Source organism: Heterodontus francisci, chromosome 18 (genome assembly GCF_036365525.1).
Source record: "Heterodontus francisci isolate sHetFra1 chromosome 18, sHetFra1.hap1, whole genome shotgun sequence".
Lineage (NCBI taxonomy): Eukaryota > Metazoa > Chordata > Chondrichthyes > Heterodontiformes > Heterodontidae > Heterodontus > Heterodontus francisci.
Window position 1 is genome coordinate 57552058 of NC_090388.1, and position 12978 is coordinate 57565035.

Genomic DNA, 12978 nt, shown 5'->3' on the forward strand with positions numbered 1-12978 from the left:
TACATATTTACTGTGAAATGATAGTTAAATTCATTTGTATACTGTCACGTGTACAAAAAGTGTGATGATGAAAAATTATGGACTAAAATTAAAAAGTTATAAAAATTGGCTGTCTTTTAAAAAATGAGCCTTTCTTTTAAAAAGTGAACAATGTGCCCCAAAATGGTCACCAAAGGTTAAAAAGACTTGGCCTTTATATATTCAAGATGTCTGACAGGGACAAAAGAATATCTTCAAAGCTAAGAGGTGTCAAGTGCACCCATCCTGGGTTCTTCTGAAACAAAGGTGTGAAGTGGAAACATCAAAACTGGATTATTCTCATTCTGAACCCATCAAGAGACAATTTTGAATTGAATGGATTCTTCTGAAACAAAGAAAGTTTGAAGTAGATATATCCTAGGCCACTGTCAATTTATAATGGGGAATAGTGAAATGGCAGAGAAGCTAAATGATTACTTTATGTCGGTCTTCACTGAGGAAGATACAAAAAATCTCCCAGAATTAAAGATCCAAGGGACTAGGGAGAATGAGGAATTGAAGGAAATTAGTATTAATAAAAAAGTTGTATTGGAGAAATTAATGGGGCTGAAGGTTGATAAGTCCCCAGGACCTGATATTCTACATCCCAAAGTGTGGAGATAGCTCTGTAGATAGTGGATACATTGGTGATCATCTTCCAAAATTCTACAGATTCTGGAATGGTTCCTGCAGATTGGAAGGTAGCAAATGTCACCCCACTAATTAAGAAGGGAGGGAGTGAGGAAACAGGGAATTACAGACCTATTAGCCTTACATCAGTAGTAGAGAAAATGTTAGAATCTATTCTAAAGGATGTGATAAATTGTCACTTGGATAATAATGATCTGATTGGGCATAGTCAACATGGATCTAAAAATGGGAAATCATGTTTGACGAACCTGTTGGGAGTTTTTTGAGAATGTTACTAACAGAATTGATAAAGGGGAGTCGGTGGGCATAGTATACTTGGATTTTCATAAGGCTTCTGATAAAGTCCCCCACAGGAGGTTCATTAGCAAAATTAAAGCACATGGGATAGGAGGTAATATACTGGCATGGGTTAAGGATTGGTTAAAAGGTAGAAAACAGAGAGTAGGAACAAACGGGTCATTCTCGCATTGGCAGGCTGTGACTAGTAAGGTACTGCAAGGATCAGTACTTGGGCCCCAGCTGTTCACAATATATATCAATGATTTAGATGGGGGACCAAATGTAATATTTCCAAGCTCGCAGATGACACAAAACTAGGTGGGAATGTGTATCATGAGGAAGATGCAAAGCACTTCAAGAGGATTTGGACAGACTTAGTGAATGGGCAAGAATGTGGCAGATGGAATATAATGTGGAAAAATGTAAGGTTATCCACTTTGGTAGCAGGAACAGATGTGCAGAGTATTTCTTAAATGGTAAGAGATTAGAAAGCGTAGATGTGCAAAGGGACCTGGGTGTCCTTGTTAATAAGTCACTGAAAGCTAACATGCAGGTGCAGCAAGCAATTAAGAAGGCTAATGGTATGTTAGCCTTTATCGCAAGAGGATTTGCGTATAGGAGTAGAGAAGTCTTGCTTCAATTGTATAGAACCTTGGTTAGATCACACCTGGAGTACTGTGTGCAGTTTTGGTCCCCTTACATTAGGAAGGATATTATTGCCATAGAGGGAGTGCAACGAAGGTTCACCAGACTTGTTCCCGGGATGGCGGGACCGTCCTATAAAGAGAGATTGGGGAAACTGGGCCTGTATTCTCCAGAGTTTCGAAGAATGAAAGGTGATCTCATTGAAAGCTACAAAATACTTAAAGGGATAGACAGGGTAGATGCAGGTAAGATGTTGCCCCTGGTTGGAGAGTCTAGAACCAGGGGACACAATTTCAAAATAAGGGGGCAGCCACTCATGACAGAGATGAGGAGAAACTTCTTTACTCAGAGAGTTGTGAATCTTTGGAATTCTCTACCCTAGAGGGCTGTGGAAGCTCAGTCATCGAGTATGTTTAAAGTAGAGATTGACAGATTTCTAAATACAAATGACATAAAGGGATATGGGCATAGTGTGGGAAAAAGACATTCAAGTGGATGATCAGCCATGATTGTACTGAATGGCAGAGCAGGCTCAATGGGCTGAGTGGCCTACTCCTGCTCCTATGTTCCTACTACAAGGAAGAAACTACCTGACTTCCAGCAGAGGCGAGAGGTAACACATCTTTACCTTAAAAGGCAGCCTCCAGAGAGAAAGAGAGAGAGAGAGAGACACCCAGAAGCAACATCTAAGAAGCTTGTTTCCAGAAACCAGATGGGACATGCACTGCTGTAGAATTTTACATCTATTCTTTATAGAGCACAAATTAGAAGTGATCCACTGTCTTCAACTGAAACTTTCAACCAAAGAAATCTACAAACACCTCAGGCCTGAAACCAATGAAAACTTGACTTCCAAGAGAATTCAACAGGTTTATCTTGACTCCCCCCCACCCCACCGAAACCTACCCCAACTTGAATCCACTTACTCCTTTTCCTCTCTATCTGTATCTTAGGTGTTTGCATGTGTCTGAGCACACCTGTGCGCGAATGAACGAGTGAGCGGACGCAGTTGTGATAATTTCGGGATAAGGCGTATTGATCAATAAATAATTAGAGTCATAGAGTTATACAGCACAGAAACAGGCCCTTCGGCCCATTGCGTCTGTGCCGGCCATCAAGCACCTATCTATTCTAATCCCATTTTCCAGCACTTGGCCCATAGCCTTGTATGCTATGGCGTTTCAAGTGCACATCCAAATACTTCTTAAATGTTGTGAGGATTCCTGCCTCTACCACCCCTTCAGGTAGTGTGTTCCAGATTCCAACCTACCTCTGGGTGAAAAAAGTTTTCCTCAATTCCCCTCTAAACCTCCTGCCCCTTACCTTAAATCTATGCTCGCTGGTTACTAATTCCTCCACTAAGGGAAAAAGTTTCATCCTATTAATGCCCCTCATAATTTTGTATGCCTTAATCAGGTCCCCCCTCAGCCTTCTCTGCTCTAAGGAAAACAACCCTAGCCTATCCAGTCTCTCTTCATAGCTGAAATGCTCCAGCCCAGGCAACATCCTGATGAATTTCCTCTGAACCCTCTCCAGTGCAATCACATCCTTCCTGTAGTGCGGTGACCAGAACTGTACACAGTATTCCAGCTGTGGCCTAACTAGCATTAAACTGACAAGAGAACCTGTCATTGTCTATTTATTTGATGAATAAAACACAAAGGGGTTAAATAACAAAACACACTTGCTGTGGTCAGGTGGGAGTCGAATGGGGGAACCACCCAAACCCCTCACCATGTGGCTGTACCAATACAAATCTAGTAAATTCCTGTCAGACACCAACCACACCACACACTGTTGGGGGAATTTTATAAGGCCTGCTAGAGTAGCTTTGTGGTGGAAGGTGTAACTTTTTCTTATTCTTTCAAGGGATGTGGGCGTTGCTGGCAAAGCCAGCATTTATTGCCCATCCCTAACTGCCCTTGACAACAGTGATTTGCTAGGCCATTTCAGAGGGCAGTTAAGAGTCCACCACGTTGCTGTGGGTCTGGTGTCACATGTAGGCCAGACCAGGTAAAGACTGCAGATTTCCTTCCCTAAAGGACATTAGTAGAACCAAATGCTTTTTTTACGACAATTGATGATAATTTGCTGGTACAATTACTGAGACTAGCTTTTAATTCCAGATTTTTTATTAATTATTGAATTTAAATTTCACCAGTACTCCTGGTGGGATCTGAACCCATGTTCCCAGGATTGCTAGCTCAGTGATATTATCATCTCCCCAATTCGGCAGGAAGTGATATTTCCATTTTCTGATGGCGGGATCAATTTTAGAGATTAAGTTAGCGGTGTTTTGGGGCAGGCCAGACCTTATGCCATCCTGTGGCAGATTCCAATTGTTCATACACTTGCATACCATGAATACTCATTACCTTATAATTATTTGAAATTAAATCTTAGCTGCCAGATTAAATCAGTGCGCGTGGGAATCTTATGGCACCCAGTTCACGTTAGTTTAAAGGTGGCATGCACTAGTCGACTTTGTGCAGTTGTGTCTCAGGTCAGAAGTTTTCTTTCTTGAATACTTCAGCGCAAGGAAGGGCAACATGGGAATGGATGTTTGGCATCAGGCTCAGGACCAGCAAGGGTGATTCTTTTGGGGGGGTGGGATATCAGGTCCCTGGAGGTGTGGAGGAGAGAAGCCAGAGAGGGCAGAGGGTGGGGTATTGGGTGCTTGGAGGTGCGGAGGAGAGAAGCTGGGGAAGGCAGAGCAAGTGTCATCGGTTGCCTGGAGTTGCAGAGGAGTAAAGCCAGGGAGGGCAGAGGGTTGGGCATTGGGTGCCTGGAGGTGTGGAGAAGGGAATGGTCTAGCGTTCAGGGTGTGGAATTGGTGGTGTTAGTGGCTGTGTTGGGGGCGGAGTATGGTTGGAGCAGATGATGTATGTGAGGTGCACGATGGGCCTAAATGAGGCCCAACAATGAGGTCCTGTGGGGAAAACTCAGGGTGCTGGCTGGCGGAGGGTATGGTCAGTCACAGAGGGCAATGGGTTTCAATGGGGAAGGGAGGCAGGTCCACAGTCATGGTTGGACATTGGAAGGAATCGTAGGGCGAGACACTTGATTGGGCGACTACATAAGGTGGAGAACTGGAGGATCTAGGGCGAAAGTGGGCATATCGATGGTAACGGGTGTACACTTGGGGGAGAGATGGCATGTAAATGTGAATAATGATGCAGTCTAGGGTAATGGGGAGAGCTTCAAGAGTCACAAAGGAAAGGTTCAAAGTCATGTTGGGTGGGTCAAGGGTGATGGGAGCAGGCTGGAAGGTGGCAGGAAGAGGGTGGAAGGTGCAAGAACTTGCCTCAAATCTGATGCGCACCACTTTTCAAAATGAGACAATAAATCACATGGATTGCAGATCAAAGTGTCAGGAGGCCAGAGTTGAGTGGGTGGAGTTGCGGCTGTGCACAATGGGAGGCACATACAACCTATCTGCTCAGGAGTTCAATAGTTCAGCATTGGAGGCAAACAAGGTTTAAGTTTAAAGCCTGTCTCATTCAATTTCAAAGTTGCAATGACATGGGTCTCACACCCAGTATTCTTGCTACCTCAGGAACAAGAGCGGAGGATGCAACTGAGGACGGCTCTAGCTGCTCAGCGGCTGATGCGGCAATGACATCAGCAGCCAGAACAAAAGGGAGAGGCTGCTCAGAATGAAGCCCTCCGGGGAAGGCATCATAGAAGACATGCGATGGTGTGTCAGCGCATACTCAGAACAAGGACAAATTACCTTCAGATGTCGGAGAGGCAATGCCAGAGACGACTGAGGATGTCACGTGAAATGGTCACTGAAATTTGTGGGATCGCTCAGCAGGACATGGAACCATGTGGTTTTGGTGGGAACCCCATGCCAGTTGCCCTGAAAGTGACTGTGGCATTTAAAATATTTTGCAAGCGGTGCTTTCGAGGGCTCAACGGACGACATCTCACAGGCTGCTACTCACAGGTGCATAAAAGATCAATGCCCTATTCCGTTGTGCCAACGATTTAATCTATTTTCCAGTATCAAGTTATGTTGTCATGTTTGTACCCAGTGTTATGCAGGACAGACAGGAAAGTGCAGTTGAAGCCACATTCATATCAGCCATGATTTTATCACTGGTGGAGCAGTGTCAAGGGGTCAAATGGTCTACGCTTGCTCCAAGTTCGTATTGTTGTGGCAGACGTGAACAGCCAGGTAGCAAGGTCAGTGGCCTCTGACACCATCGCTCATTTCCCTATGGTGCACGGTCTGATCGACTACACTCATGTGCCCATTAGAGCTCCTTCGGACCAGACAGCTGCATTTATGAATTGCAAAGGCTTTCACTCTTTGAATGTTCAACTGGCTTGTGACTACAAGCGAAAAATCATGCGGGTCTGTGCTGGTTTCTCAGGGAGGTGTACCACGCATACATTTGGTGAAACTCACAACTAACAGGAATTTTTGAAGCACCAGTCCAAGCTGACAATTGGATCCTGGGTGAAAAGGGTTACCCCCTTTGGACATGGTTCATGACACCAGTGAGGCATCCCTAAAGCGCACCTGAAAATGCGCTTCCGCTGCCTTGACCAGTCAGGAGGCGCTCTGCAGTACGCAGCACAAAGGGTCTCACGAATAGTCATATGCTGCTGTGCACTACACAACCTGGCAATGCAACATGGACATATTTTGCAGGAGGTGGAACAAGAGAAGCACCTCACCTCCTCAGAGGAGGATGATTTGGATCAGCCTGAGAAGCCCAGTAATGTGAATGAGCCTTTAATGGATGCCAGGGCCATTGACAGATGTGCACGAAACATCAGGAACAAATTTATATTTGGACGTTTAAACCAAAAGTGAGGTACCTACATGACTACAGTACCAATGCAAGAACTACACTGCCTTCTGGGATGTTGACCTAACCCAGTCAGCTCAACTATTGCTCCAATCTCAAAGGTGTTCTCTGCCATCTATAATTACACAGGGAGAGGAGCTTTGCTGAATGCACTGGCTGTTGAATATTGAATCAGAAAAAACTTGCGGCACACTTGAACAAATGTCTATCATTCAGCCATGACCACTCAATCAGAACCAGCTACACCATCACTTTGAGTGCAACTGCACCATATATCGTCTCCAAGTTGTGATTGAACTCAAACTCCTTTGCAAGTCATAGAAAGGAGGGCCTGCTCAGCCTACATATGAAAGCATGTCACAACGACTGACTGTTACAGAATTGCAAACTACAACTAGCAGTCAGTGAAGACTGAAGGCTCAAACCTCAAAGTCAAAAGAAGAATGGCCATGTTAGTCACTCCTTTGTAAGCATCAAAGCATGCCAGCCATGAGATGTGCATTACATTTTGCTTCTTTACTCAATAAGTTTCAATGAATGACGATAATATATCAAATAATAAAGAAAATAAATGTATTGGGAAATATTTACATGTGTAACAATTTCACTTTGACTACCTGTGCCACCTTCATGTTCATAATTCTTTAACTTTTCTCTTCTGGCCACTACATCTTGGTGCAACCCCAACATTAGCAGCTGAGGTGGAGCCAATCTGCTCATTGCACTGCCCCCTTGCCCTGGATGACCGGTGATGGGCATCTTCTGGAGGTAAAGAACCTTGAGGTTGTGATTCCTGTTAAGTGGACATCCAAATTGGTTTGAATCATTAAAATCAATAAGCCTGTATATTTTTATCAGCTGCTGCGACAGATATCACTTTAGTGGCGTCCTATCTTTTCTCTTTGCAGACTAGCTGAAATTCATAGTAATGATAGTTGTTCGGACTGAACTGTGGGGCTGATCTCTGCCTGCTGGCTGACATTCTGCTGGTGGTGGTGCTGATGGAGTGATGACAAATAAGTAAAGGGGAAGTGATGATGATATAAAAGAGGTTGAAAAACAGATGAGAGTGGGTAAGAAATTAGAATGATTGATGGGAAAGAACATAGAAATCTCTGTATCATGGAGAAAATCAGCCAAGCTAGCGATCCTCCATGATTAGAATGTAGAATGATTTATAGCCGTGCCGTTAATGGTACTTTGCATTATGATGGCGGGTTCCACCAATGAAAAGCCTTCACTGCCGCATAATCATTTGTGTCTCCGGTGTCCGCTGCCAGAACTTAATTCTTAATTTTATTATAATCGTGTGGGAACCAGTTAAATGGGCAGGAGCAGACTGCCACCAATGTCCGATTCCGCCGTCAGAAACATCACGAGATGCATAAAATACTGTCCTCTGAGTTTGTGTTGCCAGCTCCACTTTGTATCTTGGGAAAATTTCTCCACATTTTGTAACCACATCACTACAGAAATCCACATAATATTCATTTTTTAAAATGGCCTTTAAAATAAACATGAAAACATGTAGTACTTTCTGAAAGTAATTCCTTGCACATCTGCACAAATAATGTTACTGATGTTGACAGCGTTGCAAAAACAAAAAAATGGTGCTGATCCAACTCAGAAGATACTTAAAAGGACAGTTGTTTTTGCTAATTTTACTTGCTGACCTCCCACTGGCTCTGCAATGTAGCTATTGAAGTTCAGTATAATTGATTCACAGCATTTATAATTTAGGAAAAGACAATTCGCTTACTTTAAGCCTCTCTGGTCCTTCAAACGCAATCTGTCTAGCTTCTTTCAGATTCTCACATACTAGTCCATTACCACAAACAAACTGTACCACTTTCTTCAGTTGAGGCGATACACTTTGAACAACATCAATCATCATTTTGGCTCCTTTAATTTCTCGCAACTGTTCATTGATTGGTTTTATCTGTAATCATTTAAAAAAAAATGTTATATGGCATCATGCAAGTCCTTAACGTTTTTCTACATAGAAATTTATTTCCAATGTATCTAATTTTTTCAAACACGTCAATATAACTACCCAGCATGAGTTGTGGCACACTGGAGGAGATTTTCATTTTTGGTGTACACTGGACAGGCAGTGGGTTAAGCGATTGCAACATCCACCTGATGTCAGGTCAGAAGCATTTTGATGATGCAGCCTCAGGTCCTGAGTGCTGACAGGCAGTCTGCAGTTTCAGGATGGGTAAGAGCAAGACATCTAGCAGGCCATCTGTAGACTACAGGCCTGCAGCAAGGGATTTAAGGAAAAGACTGATCTTGGATAGGGGTGGGGAGAAAGAGTGTGACAGCATTATTGAATGTGGAGGATTAGCAGCAAGGCATAGGGAGATCAATTTATTCTGTCCAAAAAGTGACAAATAAATTATTTTTTTTATTGGTCCCAGAGTTATTTCTGGTGATCCCAATAAGACACACTAGTTCTGGTTGTTTTTCACTCTGTGTAGTGGGTAGGTTCAGCACTTAACTGCAGCAAGATGGCATTGGGGTCCTAATGGCATCAAAGGATCGCGATCTGCACTGAATACTGCTTGATTCCGACTTGTAATTTTTTTCTCAATACTGCCCGATAGCTACTGAAAACCAGGGCAGTAGAGAGAACAAAACTAGAGTCACTGTGTTATTCTAACGTGAAGTTTTCAAACCTACATCAAGATAATCTAGAGCCAAGAAAGTCTCCGGCTCAGCTCGCTCTTCTTTCAGATATCGAATACAATCCCTGGCTGTTTTCTCTGTAGTAACCACAATGGCATTAATGTATCTGCCAAAGACTTTAGTGACAGCCAGCTGGTACTTCTTGTGGATAGGATGGCAGAGATCCACAAGTCTTCCGTACTGTGGAGCAAAGAGTAGATAATTGTTATTTTCTCATGACCGATAGACAAAATATATGAAATCATAGGCACAAGTTGTTCGATTTTGAGTTTATAAATATACTAAATTAACACATTTAAACAATTCAATCAAAGAAGTTTTGGTTGTCTTATGCCCAAGCTTTATTGACTTCTCTCCATCAGATTATACTGTGGAACAAACTTTACAAGTTCTGTCCTAGTTCCCCGAATCTATTTGTTTTCCAGAAACCTTTGACTTGCTCCCTGAAAATTAAGTTGCCGGCTATCTTTGGTTTCATGTCCAGGTGTGCCTGAGTGTTCTATTGCTGCAAAACTTCCCTCAATACTGAGTAGAGCAGTATCCCTAAATGATAACATGCAGCAAGATTTGTAAATGAAACTGCAAAGCAAGCAAGGGCAATAATTGGCAACACATATCTGGAAGGAAATTGCCTAGATAAAGCATATTAGGTTGTGATTCCTGTTAAGTGGACATCCAAATTGGTTTGAATCATTAAAATCAATAAGCCTATATCTTTTTATCAGCTGCTGCGAGAGATCACTTTAATGGCGTCCTATCTTTTCTCTTTGCAGACTAGCTGAAATTCATAGTAATAAGATAGTTGTTCGGACAACTCAGCCTAGATTTTACAAATTTGTGCTCCTGGTGAGAATCGAGAGTGCACATTAAGATTCTGGGCACAGAGGCCAGCAATTGAATGTCAAAATCCTGTGGTGTCCACTGACCTCAGCTCAAATTTCCAACATGCATTCCTGGCACACAAAGGGCTGAATTTTATTATCCCACCGACAGGAGCGGTGGCGGGTGTGCAAAATGGCAGTGGTCCCACCTGCTGTGCTGCCACGATTACATGGAGGGCGACCATTTCGCATAAGGACGGCAACCGTCTCCTTCCCCACCCCCCCCCACCGCACCCACCCCATCACATGACGGGGTGGCATTGGTGACACTGATCATGGCGTCACCCGATGTTGGAGCAGGTGCTGGCGCCATCTTTAAAAGGCTGCCAGTCCTGCATTTACTCTCTGCGTAAATTCAACATCAGCTTCCGGAGGCTACAATTCTGTGCTCCTCAAAATGTTTTGTTATCTGCAAGCAACCCCCTGGGCAGCCTTCTAACAATGGCAGATGTCCGATCAACGGTGGCGCCAAGCTTCAGTGATTCACCTATCTGGGCAAAGAAATGTTTTAATTTTGGTACAGCCGAATGCCCACATTAGCTGTATGGTATGGATTGATGTTGGTCTCACTACCTTTCAAAAAGTGTGAGCCATCATGACCATACCAACACAAGTGTTCTGTACTGTCCCGCCAACAAAAGCCACTCACAGACAATTCACTTGCGGAGTTCCCCACCCCACACACAACCCACTTGCACATTGAGCTTAGCAGCAATATCCCTAGATAACACTGGTAAAGTTACCTACCCTCTCGAGACACAGAGGGCTCTCGACTTGGTGGCACCAGCTTTTCAAAGACGTGAAACTGAAGGCACTCGAGTGCCACATGTCAAGCACAAAATTGTGAATGCCTGGCAGGATGGCAGTGAATGACATTCAAATGTATGCAAAACAGTATGTAACAGATATGATCATGCCGCCTCCCAACAAAATCGAGAACTAGCATTACAGCATCGGGTTCCGTGGCAGACGGTTCCGCATGGATTCTCTGGCACCACCACCCCCACCAAAAATCCCGCCTTCTACAGGACCATAAAATCCAGCCCAAAGTTGCATGCCATGGTTCAGATATGTAGAAATTTACCTTTTCTAGTAATTTTCAGAAATCTTTCCAACTCTGCTGAAAATAGTACACTCTGAAATGACAAACGTCACTTCACAATAGCAGATACAGTGAAGGTGACATTAAGTCTTGTAATTTCTTCCCATTTTAGTTAGAGGCAACCATTAAAAGCTCTTTTCAAATTTTTTTGAAGCCTTTGGAATAGCCAACGGGCCTGAAATTCCAATGTGGGTCGAAGCACAATTGGGATGGATTTTGGGTCAAGCAACTGGAAATTGTGCAGAACTGGATTTCATCTGCATTCCTGACCGCGCCCCCCTTCCTTTTTTTGGTCCAGACATTTTCCAGTGGTACAGCTGTGGACGATGCTTCTGTTTGCCCTGTGTACACATCAAGGGATATTTCCTAAGCTACCACAGGAATTCTACTCTTGTACCTTTAAAAAGCCTTATAGTGGAATTCATGTACCTGAAAGATTTCAAACTTTAACTAGGCATAGATAACTGATCTTGAAGCAAAATGGGTCAACAGTTTAAAGGAGTATAGAAAATGCAAGGGTGAAATTAAAAAGGAAATTATGAAAGCAAAGAGACGGCATGTAAAAATATTGGCAAGTTAAATCAAGGAAAACCCAAAAATACATAAAGAGCAAGAGGATAACGAAGGAAAGAATAGGGCCAATTAGAGATCAAAAAGGTAACCTATGTGTGAAGGTGGAAGATGTAGGCATGGTTCTTAATGAATACTTTGCATCAATTTTCACAAAAGAGGGGGACAAGAGAGTGAGTGTCAAATACCTGGTGGGATAAACATAGTGAGGGAGGAAATATTAAGTGGATAAATCATCAGACCCAGATGAAATGTATCCCAGGCTGCTAAGGGAAGCAAGGGAAGAAACAGCGGAAGCTCTGACTGTCATTTTCCAATCCTCTCTGGCTAGAGGCACGGTGCCAGAGGACCGCTAACATTATACCATTGTTTAAAAAGGAAGTACGGGATAGCCCAAGAACAGACCAGTCAGCCTAATCCTGGTGGTGAGATAATTACTGGAAAAAATTCTGAAAGACAGTATAAATCAGCATTTAGAAAGGCACAGATTAATTAAGGACAGTCGGCATGGATTTGTTAAGGGAAGCTTGTGTCTGATTAACTTGATTGAATTTTCTGAGGAGGTAACAAGGAGGGTTGATGACCAGAGTATGTTTGATGTTGTCTACATGGATTTTAGAAAGGCTTTTGATGAGGTCTCACATGGCAGACTGTTCAGAAAATTAAACGCTCATGGTTTCCAAGGGAAAGTGGCAAGTTGAATCCAAAATTGGCTCAGTAGCAGGAAGAAAAGGGTCTGCAGGCACCTTAGGCAGAGCAGCAGTGGGTTGTTCCACCTTACAAGGGTAGATCAGGGCTGGCACTGCTGAAGTGCCTATAAAGATGTTAATGAGCTACCACAATCATGAAAATTATCTTGCTCCCACAATTTATGATGGGGGTCAATAACAAAGCCTGTGGGCAGGTAAGGGTTTCATTACGCCACTCTTCTTTCAACAGAACGGTGCCTGCCAACTATAAGATGCTCTGCGGCAACTCACCAAGGCCTCTTAACAGCACCTTCCAAACCCCCAACCTCTACCATCCAGAAGGACAAGGGCAGCAGGCAGATGGGGACGCCATCACCTGCAAGTCCCTGTCCAACTCAGGCATCATTCTGACTTGGAAATATATCGGAATCCTTTTACATCACTGGGTCAAAATCCTGGAATTCCCTAAATAACAGCAACATAGGTGTATCAACACCGCACGGTCTCCAGTGGTTCAAGAAGGCGGCTCACCACCACCACCTTCTCAAGGGTAATTAGGGATGGGCAATAAATGCTGGCCTTGCCAGCGACACCCACATCCCATGAACAAATTAGAAAAAAATCAGAGGAAATAA

At 43.4% G+C, this 12978-nt stretch overlaps 1 protein-coding gene across 5 annotated transcripts in view; it reads right to left on the reverse strand.

The window, feature by feature from the left end:
• Nucleotides 1-12978, reverse strand: part of LOC137379655 (structural maintenance of chromosomes protein 1B-like) — a 167302-nt gene that overhangs the window by 87257 nt on the left and 67067 nt on the right. For all 5 annotated transcript variants that reach the window (XM_068050802.1, XM_068050805.1, XM_068050806.1 and 2 more), the window contains exons 10-11: nucleotides 9096-9281; nucleotides 8173-8352 (exon numbers count right to left, since the gene is read on the reverse strand). In XM_068050802.1, coding sequence (XP_067906903.1) covers nucleotides 8173-8352; nucleotides 9096-9281 — 366 coding nt within the window. The remainder of the gene's footprint in view (nucleotides 1-8172; nucleotides 8353-9095; nucleotides 9282-12978) is intronic.